Genomic DNA, 17683 nt, shown 5'->3' with positions numbered 1-17683 from the left:
GGTCAAGGTACAACTCCGGGTCGTCCTTTTACCGAGGGACACGGCTATTCGAATAGATAAACTTCCCTGCAGGGGTGCACCACATAACCCATCACGCTTGATCCCATTTGGCCGGACACACTTTCCTGGGTCATGCCCGGCCTCGGAAGATCAACACGTCGCAGCCCCACCTAGACTCAACAGAGAGGTCAGCACGCGGTCGAAAGCAGACCTAGCCTAGTAGGCGTTCCAGTCCAATCCGGCGCGCGCCACTCAGTCGCTGACGTCGCGAAGGCTTCGGCTGATACCACGACGTCGAGTGCCCATAACTGTTCCCGCGTAGTTGGTTAGTGCGTATAGACCAAATGGTCAGACTCAGATCAAATACCAAGGTCTCGTTAAGCGTGTTAAGTATCCGCGAACGCCGACCAGGGCCAGGCCCACCTCTCTCCTAGGTGGTCTCAACCTGACCTGTCGCTCCGCCACAAAGTAACAGTCGGGGGCCATCAGGTACCCAGGCCCACCTCTACCGGGATGGAGCCACCTGTCCTTTCAGCCCCCTCATCAGAATCACTTCCGGGTACTCAACGAGCCGACCCGACTTTAGTCACCACATGTGTCATGTATATAAATTATATAGTATATACCCGTGATCACCTCCCGAAGTGATCACGGCCCAGTAGTATAGCATGGCAGACGGACAAGGGTGTAGGGCCACTGATGGAACACTAGCATCCTATACTAAGCAGTTGGATAGCAGGTAAGGGTAACAACTGTAGCAACAATGATAGGTTATGCATCAGGATAGGATTAACGGAAAGCAGTAACATGCTACACTACTCTAATGCAAGCAGTATAGAGAAGAATAGGCGATATCTGGTGATCAAGGGGGGGCTTGCCTGGTTGCTCTGGCAAGTAGGAGGGGTGTCAACTCCGTAGTCGAACTGGGTAGCAGCAGCGTCGGTCTCGTAGTCTACCTGAGAGAAGAGAGGGAAGAAACAGTAAATACAATGCAAACATAAGCATGATGATGCGTGACATGACAATGAGTGGTGCTAGGTGTGCCCTAACGCGGCAGTAGGTGGTACCCGCGAAGGGGGGGAACATCCGGGAAAGTATTCCCGATGTTTCGCATTTTCGGACAGATGAAACAGAGGGGGAAAGTTGCGAGTTCGATATGTTAGTGATGTGTGGCGGACGAACGGGTTGCGTATCTAGATTCGTCTCGTCGTTCTGAGCAACTTTCATGTACAAAGTATTTTCATCTGAGCTACGGTTTATTTTATATGAATTTTAAAAGATTTAAATTAATTTTAGCATTTATTTAATTAATTTAATTCAACATTATCCAGAACAGTGCATGCTGACGTCAGCATGACGTCAGCAGTCAATAGAGGCGTTGGCTGGTCAACTGACGTGTGGGTCCCGTTCGCCATTGACTATTTAGTCTAATTAGGGTTTAACTAATCTAATTACTATTTAATTAAACTAACTAGTTAATTGGATTAATTAAATAGGATTAATTAACTTAATCAATTAATTACTTAATTATTTTATTTTATTTTATTTTTTTATATTCATTTTTTTTAAATGTTCCAGGGGATGGGGCCCCCTGTCATAGGCCCAAGGGCATAGCGGGCACAGGGGGATGCGGGCGCTGGGTGTTGGGCGCTGCGGCGCCCGACCCAGGAGAGGGCCGAGCGGGCGCGGGTCGGCGGCGCGGCTCGCGGGAGGGAAGCGGAGCTGCGGGCGCGCGCACTGCGACGGGCAAGAGGCGGGCGCGGCACGGCATCAGCGGGGCCAGCAACGGGCGGAGGCGGGGCGGCCAGCAGCGGCGCCAGCAGTAGGCAGCATCGCGGTGGCGGACGCCGGGAGCAGAGCTCTGGCGGGCACTAGGGGGAAGGCGCCGGCGAGCAACGGCAGGCCGCAGGTGGAGCAGAGCGGCGGCAGCGCAGACAACGGCAACGAGGCGAGCTGGGGGCGCTGAGGAGCAGCAGAGGAGTCGCTTGCAGGCAGAGCGAAGGCAGCAGGCGGCCGGAGCGAAGTGGGGCACGGTGAGCACGGGCGCGGGGCTACGGTGCGAGGACATGGTCGGCGGTTACGGCAACGAGATTGAGGGGGAGGTGGGGGATCGTCGGAGAGGCTCACTGCGGAGCTCGTGGAGGGCTCGGTGAAGCCGGGGGAGGTCGAGGTCGTCCGGCGAGGTGGGGATGAGGACGACGGTTCCGGGCGACGGCGGTTGGCGTCGGGGCGGCGAGCACGGCGTCCTGCAGAGCTCGGGGAAGACGTGTTGGAAATATGCCCTAGAGGCAATAATAAATGGTTATTATTATATTTCTTTGTTCATGGTAATTGTCTATTATTCATGCTATAATTGTATTGTCCGGAAATCGTAATACATGTGTGAATACATAGACCACAACGTGTCCCTAGTAAGCCTCTAGTTGACTAGCTCGTTGATCAACAGATAGTCATGGTTTCCTGACTATGGACATTGGATGTCATTGATAACGGGATCACATCATTAGGAGAATGATGTGATGGACAAGACCCAATCCTAAGCATAGCATAAAAGATCGTGTAGTTTCGTTTGCTAGAGCTTTTCCAATGTCAAGTATCTTTTCCTTAGACCATGAGATCGTGCAACTCCCGGATACCGTAGGAGTGCTTTGGGTGTGCCAAACGTCACAACGTAACTGGGTGACTATAAAGGTGCACTACGGGTATCTCCAAAAGTGTCTGTTGGGTTGGCACGGATCGAGACTGGGATTTGTCACTCCGTGTGACGGAGAGGTATCTCTGGGCCCACTCGGTAATGCATCATCATAATGAGCTCAATGTGACTAAGGCGTTAGTCACGGGATCATGCATTGCGGTACGAGTAAAGAGACTTGCCGGTAACGAGATTGAACAAGGTATTGGGATACCGACGATCGAATCTCGGGCAAGTAACGTACCGATTGACAAAGGGAATTGCATACGGATTGATTGAATCCTCGACACCGTGGCTCATCCGATGAGATCATCGTGGAGCATGTGGGAGCCAACATGGGTATCCAGATCCCGCTGTTGGTTATTGACCGGAGAGGCGTCTCGGTCATGTCTGCATGTCTCCCGAACCCATAGGGTCTACACACTTAAGGTCCGGTGACGCTAGGGTTGTAGAGATATATGTATGCGGAAACCCGAAAGTTGTTCGGAGTCCCGGATGAGATCCCGGACGTCACGAGAGGTTCCGGAATGGCCCGGAGGTGAAGAATTATATATAGGAAGTCCAGTTTCGGCTACCGGGAAAGTTTCGGGGGTTACCGGTATTGTACCGGGACTACCGGAAGGGTCCCGGGGGTCCACCGGGTGGGGCCACCTATCCCGGAGGGCCCCGTGGGCTGCAAGTGGAAGGGAACCAGCCCTTAGTGGGCTGGGGCGCCCCCCTTGGGCCTCCCCCCATGCGCCTAGGGTTGGGAACCCTAGGGGGGAGTTCCCCCTTGCCTTGGGGGGCAAGGCAACCCCTTCCCCCCTTGTGGCCGCCGCCCCCCCTTTGGATCTCATCTCCAGGGCTGGCGCACACCCCCCAGGGGCCTATATAAAGGGGGGGAGGGAGGGCAGCAACACACAGCCTTGGGCGCCTCCCTCCTCCCCTGCAACACCTCTCTCTCTCTCTCTCTCGCAGAAGCTCGGCGAAGCCCTGCCGGAGACCCGCTACATCCACCACCACGCCGTCGTGCTGCTGGATCTCCATCAACCTCTCCTTCCCCCTTGCTGGATCAAGAAGGAGGAGATGTCGCTGCACCGTACGTGTGTTGAACGCGGAGGTGCCGTCCGTTCGGCACTCGGTCATCGGTGATTTGGATCACGGCGAGTACGACTCCATCATCCACGTTCATTGGAACGCTTCTGCTCGCGATCTACAAGGGTATGTAGATGCACTCCTTTCCCCTCGTTGCTAGTAGACTCCATAGATGCATCTTGGTGAGCGTAGGAAAATTTTAAATTATGCTACGATTCCCAACAGTGGTATCAGAGCCAGGCCTATGCGTAGTTACTATGCACGAGTAGAACACAAAGCAGTTGTGGGCGTTGAGTTTGCCAATTCTTCTTGCCGCTACTAGTCGTTTCTTGTTTCGGCGGCATTGTAGGATGAAGCGGCCCGGACCGACCTTACACGTACGCTTACGTGAGACAGGTTCCACCGACTGACATGCACTAGTTGCATAAGGTGGCTAGCGGGTGTCTGTCTCTCCTACTTTAGTCGGAACGGATTCGATGAAAAGGGTCCTTATGAAGGGTAAATAGAAATTGGCAAATCACGTTGTGGTCATACGTAGGTAAGAAAACGTTCTTGCTAGAAACCTACAAACCACGTAAAAACTTGCAACAACAATTAGAGGACGTCTAACTTGTTTTTGCAGCAAGTGCTATGTGATGTGATATGGCCAGAAGATGTGATGAATGATATATGTGATGTATGAGATTGATCATATTCTTGTAATAGGAATCACGACTTGCATGTCGATGAGTATGACAACCGGCAGGAGCCATAGGAGTTGTCTTTATTATTTTGCATGACCTGCGTGTCATTGAATAACGCCATGTAATTTACTTTACTTTGTTGCTAAACGCGTTAGCCATACAAGTAGAAGTAATCGTTAGCGTGACGACTTCATGAAGACACAATGATGGAGATCATGATGATGGAGATCATGGTGTCATGCCGGTGACGAAGATGATCATGGTGCCCTGAAGATGGAGATCAAAGGAGCATGATGATATTGGCCATATCATGTCACTATTTGATTGCATGTGATGTTTATCATGTTTTTGCATCTTATTTGCTTAGAACGACGGTAGTAAGTAAGATGATCCCTTATAATAATTTCAAGAAAGTGTTCACCCTAACTGTGCACCGTTGCGAAGGTTCGTTGTTTCGAAGCACCACGTGATGATCGGGTGTGATAGATTCTAACGTTCGAATACAACGGGTGTTGACGAGCCTAGCATGTACAGACATGGCCTCGGAACACACGCAATACACTTAGGTTGACTTGACGAGCCTAGCATGTACAGACATGGCCTCGGAACACGGAGGACCGAAAGGTCGAGCATGAGTCGTATAGAAGATACGATCAACATGGAGATGTTCACCGATCTTGACTAGTCCGTCTCACGTGATGATCGGACACGGCCTAGTTGAGTTCGGATCATGTTTCACTTAGATGACTAGAGGGATGTCTATCTGAGTGGGAGTTCATTAAATAATTTGATTATATGAACTTAATTATCATGAACTTAGTCTAAAATCTTTACACTATGTCTTGTAGATCTAATGGCCAACGTTGTCCTCAATTTCAACGCGTTCCTAGAGAAAACCAAGCTGAAAGATGATGGCAGCAACTATACGGACTGGGTCCGGAACCTGAGGATCATCCTCATAGCAACCAAGAAAGATTATGTCTTAGAAGCACCGCTAGGTGAAGCACCAATCCCAGAGAACCAAGACGTTATGAACGCTTGGCAGCAGCGTGCTGATGATTACTCCCTCGTTCAGTGCGGCATGCTTTACATCCTAGAACCGGGTCTCCAAAAGCGTTTTGAGAAACATGGAGCATATGAGATGTTCGAGGAGCTGAAATTAGTTTTTCAAGCTCATGCCCGGGTCGAGAGATATGATGTCTCCGACAAGTTCTTCAGCTGTAAAATGGAGGAGAACAGTTCTGTTAGTGAGCACATACTCAGAATGTCTGGGTTGCACAACCGCTTGTCTCAGCTGGGAGTTAATCTCCCGGATGACGCGGTCATTGACAGAATCCTCCAGTCGCTTCCACCAAGCTACAAGAGCTTTGTGATGAACTACAATATGCAGGGGATGGAAAAGACCATTCCTGAGGTATATTCAATGCTGAAATCAGCTGAGGTGGAGATCAGAAAAGAACATCAAGTGTTGATGGTGAATAAAACCACTAAGTTCAAGAAGGGCAAGGGTAAGAAGAACTTCAAGAAGGACGGCAAGGGAGTTGCCGCGCCCGGTAAACCAGTTACCGGGAAGAAGTCAAAGTATGGACCCAAGCCCGAGACTGAGTGCTTTTATTGCAAGGGAAGTGGTCACTGGAAGCGGAACTGCCCCAAATATTTAGCGGACAAGAAGAAGGCCGGCAACACCCAAGGTATATGTGATATACAAGTAATTGATGTGTACCTCACCAGTACTCGTAGTAGCTCCTGGGTATTTGATACCGGTGCGGTTGCTCATATTTGTAACTCAAAGCAGGAACTACAGAATAAACGGAGACTGGCAAAGGACGAGGTGACGATGCGCGTCGGGAATGGTTCCAAGGTCGATGTGATCGCCGTCGGCACGCTACTTCTGCATCTACCCACGGGATTAGTTTTAAACCTCAATAATTGTTATTTAGTGCCAGCTTTGAGCATGAACATTGTATCTGGATCTCGTTTAATTCGAGATGGCTACTCATTTAAATCCGAGAATAATGGTTGTTCTATTTATTTGAGAGATATGTTTTATGGTCATGCCCCGCTGGTCAATGGTTTATTTTTGATGAATCTCGAACGTGATGTTACACATGTTCATAGTGTGAACACCAAAAGATGTAAAGTTGATAACGATAGTCCCACATACTTGTGGCACTGCCGCCTTGGTCACATTGGTGTCAAGCGCATGAAGAAGCTCCATGCAGATGGACTTTTGGAGTCTCTTGATTACGAATCATTTGACACGTGCGAACCATGCCTCATGGGTAAGATGACCAAGACTCCGTTCTCCGGAACAATGGAGCGAGCAACCAACTTATTGGAAATCATACATACCGATGTGTGTGGTCCAATGAGTGTTGAGGCTCGCGGAGGATATCGTTATGTTCTCACTCTCACTGATGATTTAAGTAGATATGGGTATGTCTACCTAATGAAACACAAGTCTGAAACCTTTGAAAAGTTCAAGGAATTTCAGAGTGAAGTTGAGAATCAACGTGACAGAAAAATAAAATTCTTACGATCAGATCGTGGTGGAGAATATTTAAGTCACGAATTTGGTACACACTTAAGGAAATGTGGAATAGTTTCACAACTCACGCCGCCTGGAACACCTCAGAGAAATGGTGTGTCCGAACGTCGTAATCGCACTCTATTGGATATGGTGCGACCTATGATGTCTCTTACCGATTTGCCGCTCTCATTTTCGGGTTATGCTTTAGAGACTGCCGCATTCACTTTAAATAGGGCACCGTCTAAATCCGTTGAGACGACACCGTATGAATTATGGTTTGGGAAGAAACCTAAGCTGTCGTTTCTAAAAGTTTGGGGATGCGATGCTTATGTCAAGAAACTTCAACCTGAAAAGCTCGAACCCAAATCGGAAAAATGCGTCTTCATAGGATACCCTAAGGAAACTATTGGGTACACCTTCTACCTCAGATCTGAAGGCAAGATCTTCGTTGCCAAGAACGGGTCCTTTCTAGAGAAGGAGTTTCTCTCGAAAGAATTGAGTGGGAGGAAAGTGGAACTTGATGAGGTGATAGTCACCCCTTCCGAACCGGAAAGTAGCGCAGCGCGGGAAAATGTTCCTGTGGTGCCTACACCGACTGGGGAGGAAGTTAATGATGATGATCATGAAGCTTCGGATCAAGTTACTGAACTTCGTAGGTCCACAAGGACACGTTCCGCACCAGAGTGGTACGACAACCCTGTCCTGGAAATCATGTTGTTAGACAACGGTGAACCTTCGAACTATGAAGAAGCGATGGCGGGCCCGGATTCCGACAAATGGCTGGAAGCCATGAAATCCGAGATAGAATCCATGTATGAAAACAAAGTATGGACTTTGACTGACTTGCCCGATGAACGGCGAGCCATAGAAAACAAATGGATCTTTAAGAAGAAGACGGACGCAGATGGTAATGTGACCATCTACAAAGCTCGACTTGTCGCTAAGGGTTATCGACAAGTTCAAGGGGTTGACTACGATGAGACTTTCTCACCCGTAGTGAAGCTGAAGTCCGTCCGAATCATGTTAGCAATTGCCGCATACTATGATTATGAGATATGGCAGATGGACGTCAAAACGGCATTCCTTAACGGCTTCCTTAAGGAAGAGTTGTATATGATGCAGCCGGAAGGTTTTGTCGATCCTAAGAATGCTAACAAAGTGTGCAAGCTCCAGCGCTCAATCTATGGGCTGGTGCAAGCATCTCGGAGTTGGAACATTCGCTTTGATGAGATGATCAAAGTGTTTGGGTTTACACAGACTTATGGAGAAGCCTGTGTTTACAAGAAAGTGAGTGGGAGCTCTGTAGCATTTCTCATATTATATGTTTATGACATATTATTGATGGGAAATGATATAGAATTCTTGGAAAGTATAAAGGCCTATTTGAATAAGTGTTTTTCAATGAAGGACCTTGGAGAAGCTGCTTATATATTAGGCATCAAGATCTATAGAGATAGATCAAGACGCCTCATTGGTCTTTCGCAGAGTACATACCTTGACAAGATATTGAAGAAGTTCAGTATGGATCAGTCCAAGAAAGGGTTCTTGCCTGTATTGCAAGGTGTGCAATTGAGCACGGCTCAATGCCTGACCACGGCAGAAGATATAGAAAAGATGAGTGTCATCCCCTATGCCTCGGCCATAGGGTCTATTATGTATGCCATGCTGTGTACCAGACCTGATGTAAACCTTGCCGTAAGTTTGGTAGGAAGGTACCAAAGTAATCCCGGCATGGAACACTGGACAGCGGTCAAGAATATCCTGAAGTAGCTGAAGAGGACTAAGGATATGTTTCTCGTTTATGGAGGTGACGAAGAGCTCGTCGTAAAGGGTTACGTCGACGCTAGCTTCGACACAGATCTGGATGACTCGAAGTCACAGACCGGATACGTGTATATTTTGAATGGAGGAGCAGTAAGCTGGTGCAGTTGCAAGCAAAGCGTCGTGGCGGGATCTACATGTGAAGCGGAATACATGGCAGCCTCGGAGGCAGCACAGGAAGCAGTCTGGATGAAGGAGTTCATTACCGACCTAGGGGTGATTCCCAATGCGTCGGGCCCGATGACTCTCTTCTGTGACAACACTGGAGCTATTGCCCTTGCGAAGGAGCCCAGGTTTCACAGGAAGACCAGGCATATCAAGCGTCGCTTCAACTCCATTCGTGAAAGTGTTCAAAATGGAGACATAGAAATTTGTAAAGTACACACGGACCTGAATGTAGCAGATCCGTTGACTAAACCTCTCCCTAGGGCAAAACATGATCAACACCAGGACGCAATGGGTGTTCGATTCATCACAATGTAACTAGATTATTGACTCTAGTGCAAGTGGGAGACTGTTCGAAATATGCCCTAGAGGCAATAATAAATGGTTATTATTATATTTCTTTGTTCATGGTAATTGTCTATTATTCATGCTATAATTGTATTGTCCGGAAATCGTAATACATGTGTGAATACATAGACCACAACGTGTCCCTAGTAAGCCTCTAGTTGACTAGCTCGTTGATCAACAGATAGTCATGGTTTCCTGACTATGGACATTGGATGTCATTGATAACGGGATCACATCATTAGGAGAATGATGTGATGGACAAGACCCAATCCTAAGCATAGCATAAAAGATCGTGTAGTTTCGTTTGCTAGAGCTTTTCCAATGTCAAGTATCTTTTCCTTAGACCATGAGATCGTGCAACTCCCGGATACCGTAGGAGTGCTTTGGGTGTGCCAAACGTCACAACGTAACTGGGTGACTATAAAGGTGCACTACGGGTATCTCCGAAAGTGTCTGTTGGGTTGGCACGGATCGAGACTGGGATTTGTCACTCCGTGTGACGGAGAGGTATCTCTGGGCCCACTCGGTAATGCATCATCATAATGAGCTCAATGTGACTAAGGCGTTAGTCACGGGATCATGCATTGCGGTACGAGTAAAGAGACTTGCCGGTAACGAGATTGAACAAGGTATTGGGATACCGACGATCGAATCTCGGGCAAGTAACATACCGATTGACAAAGGGAATTGCATACGGATTGATTGAATCCTCGACACCGTGGTTCATCCGATGAGATCATCGTGGAGCATGTGGGAGCCAACATGGGTATCCAGATCCCGCTGTTGGTTATTGACCGGAGAGGCGTCTCGGTCATGTCTGCATGTCTCCCGAACCCGTAGGGTCTACACACTTAAGGTCCGGTGACGCTAGGGTTGTAGAGATATATGTATGCGGAAACCCGAAAGTTGTTTGGAGTCCCGGATGAGATCCCGGACGTCACGAGAGGTTCCGGAATGGTCCGGAGGTGAAGAATTATATATAGGAAGTCCAGTTTCAGCTATCGGGAAAGTTTCGGGGGTTACCGGTATTGTACCGGGACCACCGGAAGGGTCCCGGGGGTCCACCGGGTGGGGCCACCTATCCCGGAGGGCCCCGTGGGCTGAAAGTGGAAGGGAACCAGCCCTTAGTGGGCTGGGGCGCCCCCCTTGGGCCTCCCCCCATGCGCCTAGGGTTGGGAACCCTAGGGGGGAGTTCCCCCTTGCCTTGGGGGGCAAGGCAACCCCTTCCCCCCTTGTGGCCGCCGCACCCCCTTTGGATCTCATCTCCAGGGCTGGCGCACACCCCCCAGGGGTCTATATAAAGGGGGGAGGGAGGGCAGCAACACACAGCCTTGGGCGCCTCCCTCCTCCCCTGCAACACCTCTCTCTCTCTCTCTTGCAGAAGCTCGGCGAAGCCCTGCCGGAGACCCGCTACATCCACCACCACGCCGTCGTGCTGCTGGATCTCCATCAGCCTCTCCTTCCCCCTTGCTGGATCAAGAAGGAGGAGACGTCGCTGCACCGTACGTGTGTTGAACGCGGAGGTGCCGTCCGTTCGGCACTCGGTCATCGGTGATTTGGATCACGGCGAGTACGACTCCGTCATCCACGTTCATTGGAACGCTTCCGCTCGCGATCTACAAGGGTATGTAGATGCACTCCTTTCCCCTCGTTGCTAGTAGACTCCATAGATGCATCTTGGTGAGCGTAGGAAAATTTTAAATTATGCTACGATTCCCAACAAGACGGGCGACGTGCAGGAGGGTGAGGAAGAGGGTCGGGAGGTGCCGGCGAGGACGAGGCGTTCGGCGATGGAAATGGGTGCAGGGAGCTCCTCTCCCTGGCGCGGTTTGTGTGTGCAGGGGTGTGGAGGCGGATGAGGGGTGAGGGGAGCGGCCAGGGAATGAGAGGGGATCGAGAGGGTTAGGGTTACGCTGGGGGTAAGTAGGCTGGCAACAGGGTGGGCCGGCCAGTTCGGCAGCCAGCTAGGCCTCTTGGTCCAGGGGAGAGAGGGGGTCTTTTGTTTTCTTTTATTATTATTCTTTTTACTTTACTTTTTTGTTTTAATTTTAGTTCCACATTATTTTTATTTAGTAAAATATGACAACAACTCCTAAAATAACGTTTCAAAATAACCCTCAGCCACAAAAGGTTTTAACCCAAAATAAAATAGTTTAGTATTTTATAAAATACCAACGGCATTTAAATAATGTTCTAGTTACCACTTAAATTATTTTAGAGCATTCAAACCTTTTATAAAAGTGTGGTTTCTCCACCATAATTACCTATGCAATATTTGGCACAACCCGAACATTTTAGTTTTAATATTTGAAAACTTTTAATGTTTGTTTGATTTTTAATTTGGACTCGAAACCGGTTTCGAACTAACGCGAGATTAACAACAGTAACCGTGGTGACATGGCATCATTAACATGGGATTACTGTAGCCTAATTATCCGAGCGTCACATCGCCCAAGAGGGAGAAAAAGAGGCGAAAAGGCTACACGCCGCAGGCGAGCATGTGCTGACCTGAGTCAGAGGGGAGAAAAACAAGCTACAGGATTCCAACACTACATTTGGTGAAGAATTGAAAGATGTGCGAGCCCAGCTAGCCGACTCCATGAAGGAGAACAAGAAGCCACGGGGTGGCATATTCAGTATGTGTCTGAACTATTTTTAAAGTAGTTCGGAGATAAATGGAACTGATATAGTTATGATTGCAGGTATATTGACGGGCCGTCCTGAAGAGGAGGTGTCCGGATCATGAAGTGATCTGCTGCAAGGGCTGTCGCAAGTGCACGAGCAGGCTCGGCTGGCGATGCGGAGTGTTGCCAAGGCCCAATGGCCATCCGCCTCCCCTCCAGGAAGTATGGAGGAGGTTGTAGAGCTGTTCAAAGGAGCGCGGCGGCGTATCCGACTATGGAAGATATCCGCCTGCCGAGAGGGTGCGCGAGAGGCCTGGGCCATGGTGAAGATGCAATATACCAAGTTGGATCCTAATCACATTGTCCTGTGTCGGACCGCTAGGGTCGGATGGGGAAGAAATTCCCGTTAGTTTAGTATATGACCAAGTAGAGGTGGCCGCCAAATATTCCCAACAGGATTGTAAGTTAGACCGCCTTTTGGACGATGTAGAGGAGGCAGTGTTTGAGTCCAAGTGACTATGTACTTTCCTTGATATATGTAACTCTAGTTGAATTGTATAGCATTGGTCATGGCAGACCTTTTCACTTCAACCTCCGGACCCGAAGGTGCGGAGTGTTTCCGAATACCCGCACGGCCGAATAGACCGGGGTATGCGCGAAAACTAGGCATAGGGGTCATAGTTGCTTGAACAGACAAGTTGTATCCGGCTAGCTATGTTATATTACATTGAAATTGTAAGAAACATCTTCGAGAGAGAATAGTTCCATTAAGGGTTCCTTTCCCTGGGTGTGCATGCATTAGTATACATGTCCGAATTGTGATGTGAAAATCACAGTGTGTATAGTTTCTGGGGGTTCATAATGGAGTGAGTGCAAAAAACATCTTTAATTCACCGACCGAATATTCCCTTAAGAACACTAGCTTTCTGCTTCACCCAGTATGAGGTACACATCTGGATGACCCGGCAGTAACAATCGCAGAGGTGCTCCCTTTATGCCCTAGCCGAACTAACGGGAACGTAGGGCATAAGCACAGGAGCCAGGCAACCCAGCTTGGCCAAAACTTAAGTCATATCGATACATATAGTGGCGAAGAAAAGGTACATATGGAAAAACTCATATGTGAAGAGCTTGATGCTCAAGGAATAATAATAAAAAGCTTCTGTCCAAGAAGCCCCCAGGTATGATGGACGTACATATTTAAAGATGTATGCGTCAGGGGTGTGCGGTCTAGCCGTACGAAAGTTTTAAAGCCAGAAAGAAAAAAGTAATCCAAAAAGAGAGAAAGAATAATGGAAACTACAGGGGAGAAGGAGACGAACAAGGAGTTCGGCGCTAGGCATAGAATCTTCGGAGTCTGGCCGCGTTCCAGGGGTTCGGCTCGAGGCGATTGTCTGATGCATCGCGAAGACGGTACGCCCCTCCGGTGAGAACTTCGTCAATTATGAAGGGACCCTCCCATTTGGGCTTGAGTTTGTCCTTTTTCTTCTCCGGCAGGCGTAGAACGAGTTCGCCAATGTTGTAGGTCTTGGCCCGTACTTCTCTGCTTTGATATCTTCGGGCCTGCTGGTGGTAAAATGCTGAACGAGCTTTTGCGACATCACGCTCCTCTTCCAGGGCATCTAGGTTGTCCTGCCGATGAAGCTCGGCTTCTCTCTCTTCGTACATACGCACTTGAGGTGAGTCGTGGATAATATCGCAGGGCAATACAGCCTCCACGCCATACACCATGAAGAAAGGTGTGTATCCGGTAGTACGGTTGGGTGTGGTCCGCAGCCCCTAGAGTACGGAGTCGAGCTCCTCAACCCAGTGCTTGTCTGATTCTCTCAAAGACCGCACTAGTCTGGGTTTGATGCCGCTCATAATAAGACCATTGGCTCGTTCGACTTGACCGTTGGTTTGCGGGTGGTAGACGGAGGCGTAATCGAGTTTAATGCCAAGATTAGTACACCAGGTTTTTACCTCGTCGGCTGTGAAATTAGAGCCGTTGTCGGTGATGATGCCGTGTGGGACACCATAACGGTGCACAACACCGGATATGAATTTTATCACCGGGCCGGACTCAGCCGTTCTGACCGGTTTAGCCTCTATCCACTTAGTGAATTTGTCCACCATGACCAACAGATATTTTTTCTTATGGCTTCCCCCTTTAAGGGGTCCAACCATGTCTAGTCCCCAGACCGCGAAAAGACAAGTAATGGGGATAGTTTGTAAGGCAGTTGGGGGCATGTGGCTTTGGTTGGCGAAGAGTTGGCATCCGACGCAGCGTTGGACAAGGTCCTGCGTGTCTGCTTGGGCTGCCGGCCAATAAAACCCAGTACGGAAGGCTTTGCTAACAAGGGCCCGAGCTGCGGCGTGGTGTCCGCTGAGACCAGCGTGAATTTCCGCTAAAAGCTGTCGCCACTCTTCCTTGGAGATACATCTTTGAAGTAATCTGGTAGTACTTTTCTTGTAAAGCTCTCCGTCGTGAACCTTTTAGGCTTTTGAACGCTGGACAATGCGGTGAGCCTCATTCTGTTCTTCGGGAAGCTCCTTCCTATTTATGTAGGCCAAGAAGGGTTCGGTCCATGGGGCAATGTCTGCCATAATGAGATGGGCCGACGGTGTTATTTCGGTGGTGAGCCCCCGATGCTATCGGTGTGTTCGGGATTTGGGGTTGTATTTGAATCTGGACTGTTGTTGCCGCCCTCCCCTTGCCACACCACGGATGGCTTGAAAAGCCTTCCGAGGAAAATGTTGGGTGGAACGGGGTCGTGCTTGGCGCCGATGCGAACAAGGACGTCCGCTGCCTGATTACTCTCCCGGGCGACGTGATGAAATTCGAGCCCCTCGAACCGAGCCGATATTTTAAGACGGCATTACGCTAAGCTGCCATCTATGGATCTTTAGCATCAAAGTCTCCGTTTATTTGAGATATTGCGAGGTTTGAATCCCCGCGCACCTCTAGGCGTTGTATGCCCATGGATACGGCCATCCGAAGACCATGCAATAGGTCCTCGTATTCGGCTGGGTTGTTGGAGTCTGTGTATAGTATTTGGAGTACATACTGGACGACATCAACCGTGGGGGATGTTAACACGACTCCCGCTCCTAGCCCCACCAGCATTTTGGAGCCGTCAAAATACATAACCCAATTGGAATATGTCCCGTACTCTTTAGGGAGTTCGGCCTCCGTCCATTCAGCGACGAAGTCAGCCAGTACTTGGGATTTGATGGCTTGACGTGGCTTGTATGTTATGTCAAATGGAAGTAGCTCTATGGCCCATTTGGTGATCCGTCCCGTGGCATCGCGGTTGTTTATTATGTCATTGAGTGGGACTTCAGAAGCCACCGTGATTGAACACTCCTGAAAGTAGTGTCGTAGCTTTCGGATGCCATGAAGGCCGCGTATGCTATCTTTTGGTAATGGGGGTATCGGGATTTGCATGGTGTGAGGACAGTAGATACATAGTATACTGGTTTTTGAAGTGGGAATTTGTGTCCGTCCTGTTCTCGTTCGACGACGAGCACGGCGCTCACCACCTGATGTGTTGCCGATATGTATAGCAACATGGGTTCGCCAGCGTTTGGTGCGGCCAGAATTGGGTTGCTTGCTAGGAGGTGCTTTATTTCCTCCAGTCCGGCAGTCGCCGCGTGTGTCCATTCGAAGTTACCGGTGCGTCGTAAGAGGCGATAGAGTGGCAGTGCCTTTTCTCCTAATCTGGAGATAAAGCGACTTAACGCTGCCATGCAACCAGCTAGTTTTTGGACTTGTTTGAGGTCTGTTGGCGTAGCCAACTGTGACAGAGCTCGGATTTTTGCTGGATTTGCTTCTATTCCTCTATTGGAAACGATGAAGCCCAGCAGTTTTCCAGCGGGGACGCCGAAGACACCCTTTTCCGGGTTGAGTTTAATGTCATACGCACGGAGGTTGTCGAATGTAAGATGTAAGTCGTCTATTAGTGTTTCGACGTGCCTAGTTTTGATGACGACGTCATCGATGTAAGCTTCTACTGTCTTGCCGATCTGCTTCTCCAGGCATGTTTGAATCATGCGTTGGTATGTGGCGCCGGCATTCGTGAGCCCGAAAAGCATTGTGTTGAAGCAGAATGGCCCATATGGGGTAATAAATGTTGTTGCAGCTTGATCGGACTCCTTCATTTTGATTTGATGGTATCCGGAATATGCATCGAGGAAACACAGTGAGTTGTGTCCTGTGGTGGCGTCAATCATTTGATCAATGCGGGGGAGGGGAAGGGATCCTTCGGGCAAGCCTTGTTGAGGTCTTTGAAATCGACACACAGGCGCCAGGATTTGTCCTTCTTTGGTACCATCACCAGGTTTGCCAGCCAGTCCGGATGTTTGATTTTTCTAATGAATCCGGCTTCGATAAGCTTGGCCAGCTCCTCCCCCATGGCTTGTCGCTTGGGTTCAGAAAAGCGCCGCAGTGTTTGCTTGACCGGTTTAAATCCCTTTAATACATTGAGGCTATGTTTGGCCAGCTTGCGTTGGATCCCTGGCATATCTGAAGGGTGCCAGGCAAATATGTCCCAGTTTTCGCGCAGGAATTCTCGTAGTGCGGCGTCAACTGTTGGGTTCAGTTGCGCTCCGATAGATGCTGTCTTCTTGGGGTCTGTTGGGTGGACCTGGAATTTGACTATTTCTTTTGCTGGTTTGAATGAGGTGGATTTGGGGCGTTTGTCGAGGATCACATCGTCCCTGTCCACCGTGGAGCGTAGTGCGGTTAATTCTTTGGCCGCGAGGGCTTCGGATAGCGCCTCAAGGGCCAGGGATGCGGTTTTGTTTTCAGCGCGGAGTGCTATGTCCGGATCACTGACGAGAGTGATTATACCGTTTGGTCCGGGCATTTTGAGCTTCATATACCCGTAATGAGGTATAGATTGGAAGCGTGTAAAAGCATCCCGCCCCAACAGGGCGTGGTATCCGCTGTTGAAAAGGGCCACTTGGAAAGTGATTTCTTCGGACCGATAATTCTCCGGCTTGCCGAATACCACGTCAAGTGTGATTTTTCCCGCGCATCGCGCCTCTCAACTGGGAATGTTTCCTCGGAAGGTTGTGCTACTTTTCTTGATGCGGCTCCTGTCTATTTCCATTTTATGGAGTGTGTCCTCATAAATGAGGTTTAGTCCACTGCCGCCGTCCATGAGGACCTTGGTAAGTCGAAACCCGTCCATGACGGGATTGAGGACTAATGCGGCTAGCACTCGGACTGTCCTGTACTTCGGTTCGTCACCGGCATTAAATGTTATAGTCGTGTCGTTCCAGGGGTTTATTGTAGTGATTTGGCAGACTTCGGCGAGGTCGCGAAGTGCCCTTTTGCGCTTGTTGTTTGAAGCGAATGTCTCGAAGACTGTCAATACTCTTGTGTCGTTGTTTTCTTGAGGGTGCTGTTCTGGGGTGTCCTTGATAAGGATGTCCTCGCCGCTCTTGGCTACCTGCCGGAGTATCCAACAAGCTCTAAAGCTGTGGGTTGCCACGGTATCTGGTGTTGTGTGTATTTTGCATGGGCCATCGAGCCATCCCTCCAGAACGGTGCCGTGCCGCGTAATGGGTTTATGTTTCTTGACTGTTGGACTGGGCATGCCGCGGGGGTGCGTCCTCTTCGCCCGTAGGAGGAGTTGAGTTGGGGCCGACGGTTCCCAGCAAGCTGCCTGAGTTTTCCAGGCGCTTTCCATCGCGATGTACTTCTGTATGATAGTTGCTAAGTCAGCGAACTTCAGTATGCGGTGGTGATTGATGGCGTTGA

The 17683-nt window shown here is 49.4% G+C and overlaps 1 protein-coding gene across 1 annotated transcript in view; it reads left to right on the top strand.

The window, feature by feature from the left end:
* The first annotated feature begins 1627 nt into the window (after nt 1–1627).
* Nucleotides 1628–17683, top strand: part of LOC141027153 (uncharacterized) — a 57094-nt gene continuing 41038 nt past the window's right edge. The window contains exon 1 of the mRNA XM_073504122.1: nt 1628–1948. Coding sequence (XP_073360223.1) covers nt 1628–1948 — 321 coding nt within the window. The remainder of the gene's footprint in view (nt 1949–17683) is intronic.

The sequence above is a fragment of the Aegilops tauschii genome, chromosome 7 (genome assembly GCF_002575655.3).
Source record: "Aegilops tauschii subsp. strangulata cultivar AL8/78 chromosome 7, Aet v6.0, whole genome shotgun sequence".
In the NCBI taxonomy this organism is placed as follows: domain Eukaryota; kingdom Viridiplantae; phylum Streptophyta; class Magnoliopsida; order Poales; family Poaceae; genus Aegilops; species Aegilops tauschii.
Note: the sequence above shows the minus strand (reverse complement) of the source record. Positions and strands in the feature narration are given on the sequence as shown.